This window comes from Oryza brachyantha, chromosome 1, assembly GCF_000231095.2.
Source record: "Oryza brachyantha chromosome 1, ObraRS2, whole genome shotgun sequence".
Classification (NCBI taxonomy): Eukaryota; Viridiplantae; Streptophyta; class Magnoliopsida; order Poales; family Poaceae; genus Oryza; species Oryza brachyantha.
The window spans coordinates 11,423,176-11,437,187 of record NC_023163.2 but is presented as its reverse complement, the minus strand read 5'-3'; the positions used below and the strand labels follow the sequence as shown (position 1 = coordinate 11,437,187).

Sequence of the window (14,012 nt, the reverse complement as noted above, 5' to 3'; positions counted from 1 at the left end):
CGCCGTCACCCTATCAGGGCCCCATCACCCGACCGGTGGGACTATGAAAGAGTAGAGGAGAGGAGAGGAGAAACTGACCTAGGTTGTTAGCGTGGGTAGGAGGTGGTGGTGTCCTGGCTGCCGGCGTTGGGACGAGGCGGTGGCATCCTGGTGATGGTGTTGAGAAGGATGGGGTGGCGACATGGAGGGGAGGTGCACGACGCTTGGAGTGGACAGGTGTTGACGCTGAAAATGACAATCAACGTGTCACATACGAAGGCCTGGAGTCAATCTTAGACAACTCCAGTGCATGACCTAAATTCTTAGAATGATACGCGGGCGTACCAGTCAGTTTGATCCTGCATCTGACAAGATAAACGCTAAAACAAGTCGATCGTCTATCGAGCCAATAGGTAACTAATAATCCAGCCGATCAAATGTTGTTGCTGCAACGGTTAGCCGATAGGATAACGATCGGCTGTTAAATCCTTGGATCGGCTAGAAACTTGACCGAAATAAACTTGAATTAAATATTAGACCAACATAACCCGCTAAGTCACTTATTAATCTAAGTCCATCGGACTTAACCAAATCGAACAAGACATACAGAGATTGGACTTAACCAAGACAATATGCAGTCGAGCACGATATGATTATAGGAAACACGGAGATCGATAAGACTAATAAATAAACCGACGAATTATTTGGAATAAACAATGAATCATGTGCTGTGATCGGCTAAACCAATTTGCATGTAATTTTCATAAGCCGATGGGACATAAATGAATGCCGATCTAACTAAATCAAGCCGATTGGTATGTAAATAATGCAGTAAAGCAATCGGCTATTCTATTGATGTAAATACGATAAGCATATAGATTGGCAAAAATCATTGGCTATAGATGGCGGATAAACAACCAAGATCTATGAAATACCTAGCCCAGATTGCTAAGAATAATTATAGAAGATCGGACCAAACCGAGACAGTTCAAGATTAAACCTAGCAATGTTAGGATAGATACTAAACAGATCTAGATTGATATCAAGCCAATGAGCCGATGAATGTTAACTTATCGGCTGGTACTCCGATAAAACAATGAGTAAAATATATCGATCTGATATAAACCATCTGACAAACGCAATCTACTAGATCGAACCTAACCGAGACAGTACTAGATTGAATATGTCAAATAGCGAATATCAATCCAACATAGATCGCCCAAAGTGGTCGACCAAATCAACTCAAAACACGAAAGTGATCTAAGTTGAAACTGATACGATAACTAGCAATCGCACAACTAGATTAGAAGATCAGATCGAACCGAGACAGTTTTAATCTAGCCAATCGATTACCGTAGCCCAGCGGAGCGATGGGCTTACCCCTCCGCTGTAGATCGAGACGATGCAGCCCCGCGTCAGGTGCCAAGTTCCGCCGGAGTTGAAAACCTCGGACAAGAGGGTGGCGATGCGCCGAAAGAAGTTGATCTAATTGATTTGTAGATGATTTACATTGACCCAGGCACACATATTTATTCCCTCGGGTGGATGCTAATCCGTGTCGGACATGACTCCTAATAGATAAAAAGAAATAACAAACTCTATCTCTAACACGACACGGTTTCTAATAGATAAAAGAAAACAAACAAGTCCCGATCGGACTCTAATCTCTTAGAGATAAAATAAAAATCCTAACTAACTCTAATTAATAGATAAATTTGCGTCGCCAAGCCTAGGTCTTCACGATTCCTTCTCCAATTCGGTCTCTTCTGGATAAAATTTTTATCTGCTAATTGCGCATTTCCTTAACCAAATCCAATACGGAAATTTACTAAATTTCGGTGTTAACAACAGGAGGTTGTGCCAGTTGGAGCGGACGGGAGGCAACGATGGTGGTTACAGGAGAGGAGGCGACGACGGCGCTGGTGCCTGCTGGAGGGGAGGGGAGACGACTACAGTAGATAGATCAATAGATGGAGGCTGGAGAGAGAGAGGGGGAATTAGATGGATTAGGATATTTTATGCCCTATGGGCTTTTAGGTTGTTGGGCTATTTAGAGAGGTATGTTAGACTTTAAGGCTCCATGGTTCCCTGTTGGGGATTTCTCTTCCCGTCCCCGCCGCTGAAATTTATTAGGGTCCGTCCCCATTTCCCCACGAAGTGAAAATGCCCCTGTCCCTACCCTTGTCAGGGGAATTGTCAACCCTACCCTAGTACTTGCATCAAAAGCTAGGGACTACTTTTTTTGTCACGTTAATCTCAACTTTCAACTCATATATTAATTGGTTGGCATAAGATCGACTTGGAATGCCTCAAGTCAATTTGGAGCATGGCTCTCTCAAAAATACTTGTCGTCTTAGAGTTCAAATTTTGTTCCAAAATATCTGTAACCCGTACTTTCCATCAATCACGTTTCATTCAAATTTCTCCCTATTATATCCCTAAGTACCTAATCACTCCTATCCATATAATATTTAACAAGGGGTATTATAGTTATTTCTCAAACTTCTGTATATGCTAAACGAACCAGAAAGACAAGTATTGTGTGAAGTAGTCCGTACGTAATTCGTCAAATGAAAACTAGCCGATTTTTCCACATTAATTTGTGTAGAGCTAGATTTTTTTTCTGAAAAATATACTTTATGTTGAGCTCATCTATTTTACATAAATTTTATTTTTATACAAGTATATCAATTAGTCGAAATTGTTATAAGTTGTTCAATGTCGTTAAATTGTTGTGCATTTTTCTCTTCTAATTTCGACATCTCCAGAAATATTAAAGGAGGTGACTCATTTCTTCATCTCGCAAATGAGCCTGTTTAAGTTCATACTATATCTCCAGAAATGACGAGGATATTTTTTACGAATCGAAATCTTTAATGTTAACAGATATAATAACTTGTAGGCGCACATCTGTTTTCTATGACATGCTGTCAGCCTGAAATGACAATAATCCAGCTGACGCCACACAATTAGTCCGTATATTTGAATGCCAGTTTTGTAATTAAGGTAAATTACGGACACGGATGATGGATTTGTCTGTAACATTTACAATTAATTGTATGAAGAAGAACCGTGCACCTGTGAGATCGATTTAGCACTTTACAGCTTTGATGCAATGTCATTCAAATGTGAAGAGATTAGCTGGCTGCCTGCACGCAGGCTTTACGAAAAGTGGCCGCCCAGCTAATTGCGTGTCTTCTGAGTGCAGGAGGAAGAACAGCTAAGAATCTTCAATATGCATGCTTTGTTTTTGTCACGGCTTACCGCTTACGAACTTACGGATCTTGGGGGGCAAATGCAGGTTACGTTGTAAAGGCGATAAATGAAAATAAATTTGATAAATACGGTGAAAAGTTTTGTGACATTTGATTCTAATTTAATGTAGTTTGACTATTCCTTGTCTCCCATTGCACATATCTTACTATCCGATCTTACTATTTCTGCTTTTTCAACTATGGTTTAGACAAATCAATTTATAAAAGAATAAGATTTCACTTGATGACCACTTTGATATGTGTATTTATTTATTCATGAATAAGGTGTACAGTTGATTTAACATTGTCTTAGGTCTCGTCACCATATGTTCCTACCCACGGGAGTCCATATATGTTGGCTTAGCACACAAGTTCGTCTCTTCAAAACTATAAGCCTATTAGATATTTAGTGGACATAAAATCTAAAAGCCCATGCCAACCCATATACAAACATGCCTTAGTTATATAGTTTGTTCTAAATATGTTAGGTAGCCCATTAAAAATAATTATCTAAGTGGGCCATAATATCTTGTTGTCATGCAGGCCACAGGATCTCAATCATGTGGATACGTAGCTCCTAACCTTTCTATATAAACCCCCTCCCCTCACATCCCACTTCTCTAACCCTAACCTAACTCTAGCCGCCACAACTCTTTATCCTCCTTGTCTTCCTAGATAGCCTCCTCTCGCTACTCCATAACACCAAGGTTTTTTCTACAATACCAAAGTTCGTATATCTAAAATCTCCTATCCCGTAATCTACGACATCATTTTTTAACAATCTCATATACAAGGAGTGGAAGGGAACTATTTTGATTGGGGATCTTGGCATTTCTAATCTGCAAAGGTGAGCTCAGATCAAATTTGTTGGTGAGACCATTCGACTTTGCTTATCATATATCCATTTATCAATCATTCCATTCATAGAGAACCACACAAGTTACAAAATATTTTTTCCTATGGATCGGATGCCCCCAAATCAGCAAACGTTTTTATAATTTCATTGCCTATGTAATCCAAAAGCAATACTTATCCAAATTAAGGAGGAAATACACCATACATTATTTTTATAACAGGGAGATGTGAAAATCTTCCTATCTATATAATATTTTATTGGGTTAATTAGATTCATGCCATTATAAATTTGCTAGTTTTGAAATATGTAATTACTATTCGACTAATTGTAACGATGCCATTATAATTTTAGAGCTATTTCATATATGTCTTTTTGACCAAATTGCCCTTTGCACATACCAATGTGCAGTGAATAGCAGAGGGACAATATGGTTCATTTTTTTAAAAAAAAACACACCGAAAGGGTATGGAGTGGCATATTTCGAATAGTTCTGAAATTGTAATGGCATCCTTACAATTAATCGAATAGTAATGGCATATTTTAAAACTAGCAAATTTATAATGGCGTGAATCTAATTAATCCTATTTTATATGGGAGATTATTTGATGGGGATTTACGATTGAAGCTAGAAGCCTAAATCTCAAGTAATATGATCAAATATTGTTATACTTCATATTTTTTTAGAGTTTATCTTTTTAGAAATCTTTCATATGTAAGTTATATATGTTCTGTTCTACCAAAAGTCTGTTCTCAAACGGTGGTTCATGGTGTAGATATTAACTACAAATTTATTGGATTTCTAGTTTTAAGCTCCAATCCAAGCAGTATAAATTAAAAGACAGGCTATAATAAAATAATCATTAATTAAGTAGTACTGCTGCAAACACTGGGGATGGAAAAAACAATACCATACTATTGTGAATCATATCCTCATAGGATACAAGAAGTACAATATCTTCCACTAGTCCACTAGAGAATATAAGCAATATCTTTCGTTGCAGTAGCTAGCTAGCTAGTTGGCATAGAATTTGTGGACTAGCAAAGTTTTCACAATATTTTCTGGAGTATAACCCATATTGCAACTTATATAATAGGATTTGACCCCATTTTTTTTATAGATTTAGACTTAACAGCTGGAATATGCATGCCCGTAATATACTGTGTTGTAAATCCACAACATGCATTTCACACTTAATTGTGACACAATGCATTGCAACGTAGCTCAGGCCGCTTTAAATATTTGGACAGACATATATGTTTTTGTTATGCATGTACAGTAGCAAAACTTATGAAAAAACAATGCTTAGAACGGCCATCTTAATTACTTAGAGTAGTGTACGAGTACACAAGCATATAAAAATTATCTCATCATCCATATATTGTGCCAAAAAGTAGTCCTCCACCGTTGGCCATGCAGCCATATTCCTTTAAAATAATAAAACTAAGCAAGCACTACACATTAGGTCCTAGCATTTCAAATAAAATTCCTTCTCACACATTTATGTGTTCTCTCGTACAAAAGGTATTATGTAAATAATTAACTTTAATGTAAATATATTTATGCATATTTTTTCAATGGATCATAAGGGAGCATGCATTGAAGAGTAGGCCAGATTATCCCCTGTCCAGAAAAAAAAGGAACATGCATGCATCCGACACATCAAGATATATTTTTGCAGCCAGAAGTCCCTGTTTTCTATATGTCTCCTTGATTCACATTTATTTAATTGATGTGTTCAACACTCGAGTTTGTAATCTGATGCAAGAACACACTCTATTGCTTACTCTAACCCTTCTTGAATTAATTTGTTAATGCAAGCTAGGAACAAAAACCCATATGGATCCCACAGGAGAATCCAACTATGTGAAGGCTACTCCAGCATGGTCAATCCCTTCCTATGGTATCCCTGATCATCACCAGCAAGGATCAGGAGTGCATGGTCTTGCACCCCAGAATGGACCTCCACATGATCTGCAGGCAGATGCAGCAAAGCTTTGCAAGCCTCTTGATGTAGATCCTTTAACTATGGCAAGCCCAGATGAGCCAGTGACTTACACCCCAGAATGGCTCCTCAATCATCCAGCTTACAGCTTTGGCTGGAGAGTATATCAGTACGAAAAAAAGACGACCGGAGTAAAATACAAGGTAACAAGAATTTTCCTTTTTGAATGAGAAGGTACCAAGAATTTTGATTTCCCATTCATCTATCTTGATTGGAAATTTAGGAAGAGGATTGTTTGGATCATCTCTGCAAATCATTAATGTCATTATATTTTTTTCATTGAATGTATGATTGTGCTTATTTCTTGGAGCTCATTCTCATGTCCCAGATCTATGAACTTTAGTCTAAGACATATGTCATGTCATCACAAGCCATTTCATTCACTGGTTAATTAGTAACTAACAAGACGTGTGAATAAAGATTTAAACTCTCCTTGGATCCATATCTAGGTAACATCAATAAAATAAATTCGTGTTAATGCAATATGCTGGCTGCAATCCTCTAGTATATGAATTAAATCATAAAATTAAACACGACACAAATGTATCTGATCATTTTCCTATGCACTATTATTAATTTTTAGTCTCACATGTTGATCACTACTGGTGATAGTCAATGTTGAAGAACATAACATAAGCATCGTTTATTTTGATTGCTCCATCTCTTGTACTATATACCAAGCATGTTCCACTCATGGCAACAGTATGATAAGATCATGCTTCATCAAACAAGAGATATGTATGGATATAAAATGCAGCATATATTATAAAGTTGGAAATAGGGCATCATTGGGAAATAATGATTCTCTGCTTCAAGCATATTGGTAGCAAAAAAGTATTAAGAATATATCATTCTATGTAAACTAAATATAACCCAAATTCTAAATGAGAGACACTATTAATCCAATCAAGAAAAACATAAATATACTGCATTATGTTTGTTTGGTCCATCAACGAAGTTTCATATGTACACAAATTATGAAAGGCAATCAATGCATTCAAAGTTAATTACATAAATTTAGAGCATTACCCTCTCTCAGAAGTTAATTACTCTAATATTTTACATAGGTATTGGATACAATGATGAAGATGCGCGACACATTAAAGAATGAGATGAGCAATTCTGTGAATACAATAATGACTAATGAAGATGCGTAGACACATTGAACATGTAGAGATATATAGCAGAATGTCACAAAAAGTGAAATAAAGTCCCATCAGACCTTCATCTGTTGGCCTAGAAAAGGCTATATCTACTAGCTTTAAGGGAAATCAATACCTTGAACTTTTTTATCTTTGGAATGCAATATGCTCAAATAACTAGCTCTATATGGAAATTCCCCATCTATATCATCTCTGATGCATTTTTTTGCTATCATAAATAAGTATACATAAGGAATGCCTATACATCATGAGCATATTGTTCGTGCATTGTAATGGGATTTTAATTAAATAAAATTAATACTAACACAATAATATCACCATATTTGCATATATTATCCATTAACTGTTGTATATATTATCCTTAAATATCGTTTTTTATTTGTATATAAAGTAAAGAGTTGGTGGTGGATAGCTGACATGTGGGTCCTCTACCACCTTTTTTAAAAAAGGATGAGGGTTAGTGGTGGGGTGGTGGTAGATTCATGACCACCACTTCTCCTTTTTAAAGGAATGTAAATTCATCAATGGTAAATTTGTGAACTAATATAACTGAAAATGCACGTAATTGAAAAAAACACTCATTTTACACAGTGTTGGTGTGTATATAGTGCAAAACTATATTATGTACAATATCTCGCACATAGTTCTTTTTACTAAGTTAATTACTAACTACTACTTGCTTATCATTGAGAGTTTAGTTTCAACTTGTCAAACACAAATAAGTAGGAGTATGATTAGGATATGAGCCTTCTATATATTTTATTTCATCATATTCATTTCACCCTCCCAAAATAAATAATAAGAAGAATAAAAGAAAAAAAACTTTTTTAGGACAAAAGAAGAAAACTTTGTGTAGGCTTTCGCCGCAGAGGAGACTAGAGGGAGGGTGATATTGGAGCCTTGTACATGGGTCTGTTACATGAAGTGGTGGTCTAGAGTTGACCTCATTAGTAGAGAAGGATGAGATAGTGAGTAGGAATGATGAATATATAGGCTATAGGAACAATAATTTTTTGGGTATATTTCGCATATTCTCACTAAATCCCAAAGTATAATATCTAATTAAATTAGTTCATATAATTATTTTATATAATTTAAGTTATGGATGACCATGGCAAGTAACAATTATTAAACTCATATATAATGCAATGCATCATTTGATCATACTGCTTCAAACTTATGTGTGTCAGCATTTCACACATGAATATATGTTGCATAAAACATTGAAAGCCTATGATTTGACGTTGAGGTAATATATATTTGCACATGTAAGGTCCAGTCCATCAGGTCTATATATTAGGTTGAAAGAGAACATGAATGTTAACATGCATTACATGTTTTTTTTGTCTTGTATTGTGGGGGTAGTGCAAGTTAATAAGTTTTTGGCATGCCTAGACAACTCATATGTTTATTAGGGCCTTTTTTAAGTAGTGTTTTTATTTTCTTGCAAGGTACTTTTACAGCCTTTATATATTAATGCTAGTTGAGATTACAGACATATGCCCATTGTCATAACTTGCAAATTCAAATGCCATAGTAATATCCCCTTTTTATAACACTAGCATGGAATGTATTAACTGCATGGTTTACCCATCCCGCCCACAAACCCATAACATAATTTAAGTCAGCCAATTACATTTATTGAACATGTTTAGTTCATTTCTGCACTTAATTTCTTAACAGTATTAGCCTCTCATGGTGTGTCAAGATCTATTTACAAAACTGGTCGACTGGAGAGAATTAATCTTATTGGATACAGTGTTTCTCTCTACTAGATAATTAAGAGCCAGCAAATTGTTCGACCAACTTGCCAGCTCTGGCCTTATGGGTTCTTCTATACTCCGAGCAACAACTATTTTGTAGTCATTTAGTGGAACAAAGAAATGTTTTATGTTCCTTAATTTTTGTGTATATTGACATTGCTTTGTGGTAAAAACACTCTTTACTTGATAATGTTTCTCAAATAAATCTTATAGCATGTGTTGAATTCCAGATCTATTTTTTATAATGTCATTTTTTATAATGGCGTTGTAGAGAGTTCTTTTGCCGTTATCTTTTTTGTGACAAGTACTGTAACACTGTACAACATGCTATTTGATGGGGTTGGAATGTCCAGATTTGTATTTCTATAGCATTATCCTATAGTTCTTTTTATAAACTGTTTACTATTATGCCTAGTTGTTTTAGTGAAGTAAAACCTTGATTTTTAGATCTCATACTGATGCGTTAGTTTTAGCTGATAGAACATCATTACATGTTTTGTTTTCTCTTAATTTTCGTATTATACTTATTTATTCAAATGAAATTATCTGAAGAAAAGATTTATTTGATAGGTCAAAAAATAATGATTTTTTCTTTCCAATCAAAGAATCTCTCAATAATATTTCTATATAGAGTAAAATTACTTGATAAAGAAATAAGTATGAAATGTAAAATACCTGCACAGTGCCACAGTTCTACTCCCTGACTTTGTCGATCTTTTCCTTCATCCAGACTTACAAGAACCCAATCTATGGAACTATTCGCTCCAAGGTACAGGTTGTTCAACTTCTTGATAGATTGAACTCAGAGCGCAATAGAAAAGGAAAGTTACGTAATGTTCTTAACAATTGACAAAGTCATTATCTTCTAAACAATACGAGAAGGAACTATGTACATGAATGTTGTTCAACATTATGTTCAAATCAATGTGCTTACACGTTCATTTTCTGTTGTACAGGAAAAAGTAGGTTTTCCTAGCAATGACAACTCAGGCATCATTTATAATGCTAGTACGTATAATTGAATTAAACATAGAGCTGCATTTTTCATATTTTAGTATGCAATACTACATGGGTAGTAGTTAAGGGCAGCAACCATGGTAATTTTTCAAAAATTTCTCAAAACAAACTTTTGGCATATATGGGCCATACAGAATGTTTTATGAATATCCACAAGAAAGGTACGAGAGCTCTTGGTTTGTGCCTTTCAACAGAAATGAAACTTTTGGCATATATCAACTTGTACAGAATGTGTGTTCATCTTTTCCTATAGAGATCTCATAGTAATAATTTTGTTATACTAAACTTTGTGGTGAATTGTAAAACATTCTCAAAAAATTCCATGTTTTGTAACTTTTGGAAATTTTCCAACCATTGTATCAAAAAAAGTTGCTAGCCAATTTCTATGTGCTTTTTAAGAGAAGGCAGTTTATATCCTGTGTACTCGGTTGCATTGTATTGAACAAAATTACTTAGGAGTTTCAAATGCATGTGCAGGTTTCAGTCAATCTTATAATGGAAATAATGCTGCCTAGAAGACAAGTCTCCTAAATTTATCATGGCCTAGTGGAGATAATTGATTCTATATAACCTGAGATGTTTTCTATTGAATGTGTACTGTCTAAAACTGGTTTAAGTGTTGTTAACTTAAATTGTTTTATGAGAATATTTTGAGATCATGGAATCAACTTGATCAAGTTAATTTTCTTTATACACGAATATTTAGAAATTATCTAGGGTTGGGATTTAATGCTCCCATTATTGTGTAATATGTCATCCATATTTTGGTTTTCTCCACTATGGAAATTAGGACATTTTAGTGATAGCACGAAAAGTATCATATCTTAACACTGGTATTAATACTTGCATAATGCATTTCTCATAATAGTGTATACATAAGGATCTGCATGACACAAATGGGAACATATCTAGAAATTATAAACAAGGCTTGATATTACACTTCTATAAATCCCATGTCCCCTAGAGAGAATTATACTAGGGAACATGTTGTCATACATGCATTTTTAAGTGATAATTCCGTTGGGAAACAAGATGGGGGTGGGGGAAAAGAGCCCTATGCGGTTTCTTAGTGTTTTGGATGGTAGGGAACTTTGCACAAATGGCATGGTTATCCTATATGTAAAGTAAGTATTCTTATGTTAGTTTTCCCTATCTAGGGCCAACTTTGACAATAAACACATAGCCCCCTTCCGTTCTAACAGACTTATGAACCTAAAAATACTAAGCAATACCAGTCATCAATTCATCTAAGTCTATATGTTAAGTGACGATGTAATAATGTTACTTGAGAGGCCCTTCTTAAAATTGGTTTAGTTTTGTTTTGCTTTGGTTTCTACTCTTGCTTCACCAACCACCATTTTGAATTGATTATTTTCTTACCATTTCATTCATCTCAACCAACTATGACATGAGCATAGTTGATTATTCAAAATCGATTACTTTTGTGATGCCCATAATGCATAATAGTATTGAATTTAATGTAAAGATGCATCATCTGTGAATCATTAAAGTTCCATGGTCTATAACAAAGGTAAAACCATGAAGAACAAAACTGGTGACACTAAAAATCATTTTTACTGGTTCCCACCTTGCTTGTTATGCAAACATGATCTTCTTGATCACTTGTCATATTTTGGTGACTTCAGCTCGTCATTTTGCCCCTTGTGCATTGAATTCCTAAATATGGTCTTTTTCTGCCATTAAGGTTTTCTTCTTTTGCAACTAAATGGTGTGTAAAGTAAAATGTTTCTTGTCTACTTGTAAAGGAAAATGTTTCTTTTCTCTTTATAAATATCAGTCATTCTTCATTAATGGTTGATCAAACTTGTTTATGGAATACATTACAATCATTTGTGACATGAGAATATGCATTGTGCCAATCATAATATCCTCACTGCTTTAATTCCTCTGATAGCAGTATCACATAACTTTGAGCACATTAAATATGAATTTTATGTGCTCATGCCGATACTTTAATTGGCTGGCTTAAGAGCATAGCAAAGGAATTATTAGGCTTAAAAGTCCAAACCTATTTGGTTGTGTATACATCAACCATCTCATTGTTCTAGGATTCAATCTCATGATCAATTATGTTAACATGGTGATGATAAGACTTAATCTCTTGTGAGATCTTGTACTTTCTTGAACCAAAGTTTGTTGAAGTAATTGGTTTTTATGATTATCTACTATTTATTTTATGCATTCAAGCAAACAGTAATAAGTTACGTAAGCAAATTTTGGTAAAAGAAAATAAGCTAGTGAAGCCTTTATCAGAAAGGGTCAAAATACAACATATGTTTATTGTGTTGTTAAATTTTCTAATGTATTCGGAACTAACACATGATGTTTTTGTTTTATCAATGTCAAGTGTGACAAGTTTAATTTGCTCTCCATAGTAACAAAGTAATACAACTTTTGTTCTAATTTAGATTTGTCATCCATGGGCAATATGAATTTCTCTTGCTTGATGACATCTTGCCTCGACAAGAGGCCATGTTTCTGCTATAACTCCTTAATTTGAGTCTATGACACCTAAAAACAACTGAACTTTCCGTCATCTGCCATCATAATTCTCGATGCAAGATTCCATGGTATAAAAGTATGGTTTTGGCTATAAAAACTGAAATCTTCCTAACAGAGTTGCCAAAAAGTGTATTGAACCAAAACTCACTAAGGAACAAAGCACTTTGGGCAACCTACACCTGAATAGGCACCATTGCTGGGGTAGATGCATTCGAATGATCACCGTGAATGGACCTTGGTAGTGTGAACCCATGCTTGGTTTGTCGTAGACTTGGCGGGCCAACTTCGACAATCTACAAGCAACTAGGGGGTTTGAAGGGCGAATAGACATGGGATACATGAAGGAAGAAAGATGGAGGGAGATATGGAATATAGGTAGGATCAGAAGTCTTAGGCCCAAAAGGGAAACTATACTCCCTCGCACTCATGGTAGTACATAGCTTAGGTTGATAGAGAGGTCGGAGTCTATTAGGATAGAATTAGATTAGGTAGTCCTTGGTCCATATACGGAGGGTCCCCATCTAGGCAGGGTATGCATTAGATTGATTTATCATAGTGCCCATCAGTCCTATGCCTCTAGCGTGATGTCAATTGGGCTCTATTGCACCGTCAAAGGTCTAGGCCATTCATGTTACTTCTATTATATATACAGTATATATGTGTTCCTTTGGCACCAAAGTTTTGCTCATGTGATCCTTGCACATGGCAAATTGGAAGACCTAAAAGGGGAACTATATTCCCTCGTCCTCGTGGTAGTTGGATAAAGGGTCAGAGTATGTTAGGATCATAGTGCAAAAAATGGACTGGTCCAACGGTTGAATTAGAAAAAACCAAAACTATCGAAGACCGCCCCTTCGACCAAACCGGTAAATGATCGGTGAACTGGGCATTTTTTTTGAACCGGCGAACTGGTGGTGGTTTTAGTTTGTCCAATGCAGTATGGCATTATGAACTTATTATTTTAGCACACTATATTTATCCAATGCATTATGGCATTATGAATATTTTTTACCACACTATATTTATTTTATTTAAGTTGTGGTCATGTAATAATAGATATATTGATTTATTTATGCATATTTTTACCAATTTGTGATGGTCTACATTAACAACAAAAATCAAATATAATAATAATAAATAAAAACCAGTGGTCCAACTAGCAATTCGGTGAACCGACGGCCACAACAGATCGATCTCCGGTCCAAATTTTTGTGCTATGGTTAGGATAGGACTAGAATGATATGATTAGATAGTCCTCCATTTCTTCCTTATCTAGGCAAGGTAGGCAATAGCTTGATTGATTTATCAATGCCCATTTGCCATATTTCTCCTACAATGTGGATCACATTCCGTCGTGCCATATATTGAGGTCAACAGCCATTCTTGTAACTTCATTCCATTATATTACAATCTAGTATGTGTCCTTTTACACCAAAGTTTTGCTATCGTGATCC

At 35.4% G+C, this 14,012-nt stretch overlaps 1 protein-coding gene across 3 annotated transcripts; it reads left to right on the top strand.

Moving 5' to 3' along the window:
- The first annotated feature begins 3,882 nt into the window (after positions 1 to 3,882).
- LOC107305009 lies at positions 3,883 to 10,681 on the top strand. 3 transcript variants are annotated; one of them, XM_015841300.1, is made up of 5 exons: positions 3,883 to 4,080; positions 5,913 to 6,235; positions 9,749 to 9,787; positions 9,975 to 10,026; positions 10,513 to 10,681. In XM_015841300.1, exons 2-5 carry the CDS (start codon positions 5,927 to 5,929, stop codon positions 10,548 to 10,550), a joined length of 438 nt encoding a protein of 145 aa, XP_015696786.1. In that variant the 5' UTR covers positions 3,883 to 4,080; positions 5,913 to 5,926; the 3' UTR covers positions 10,551 to 10,681. The 3 variants fall into 3 exon arrangements, with proteins under 3 accessions (XP_015696786.1, XP_015696789.1, XP_015696793.1); XM_015841303.1 differs by lacking the exon at positions 9,975 to 10,026; XM_015841307.1 differs by lacking the exons at positions 9,749 to 9,787; positions 9,975 to 10,026; positions 10,513 to 10,681 and adding an exon at positions 7,160 to 7,427.
- Positions 10,682 to 14,012: the final 3,331 nt, after the last annotated feature.

Coding starts and splice junctions, on each gene's coding strand:
- LOC107305009 (XM_015841300.1), top strand. CDS start 5,927: ATGGATCCCACAGGAGAATCCAACTATGTGAAGGCTACTCCAGCATGG. Junction 6,236..9,748: donor CGACCGGAGTAAAATACAAG/GTAACAAGAATT, acceptor TCCTTCATCCAG/ACTTACAAGAACCCAATCTA. Junction 9,788..9,974: donor ATGGAACTATTCGCTCCAAG/GTACAGGTTGTT, acceptor TCTGTTGTACAG/GAAAAAGTAGGTTTTCCTAG.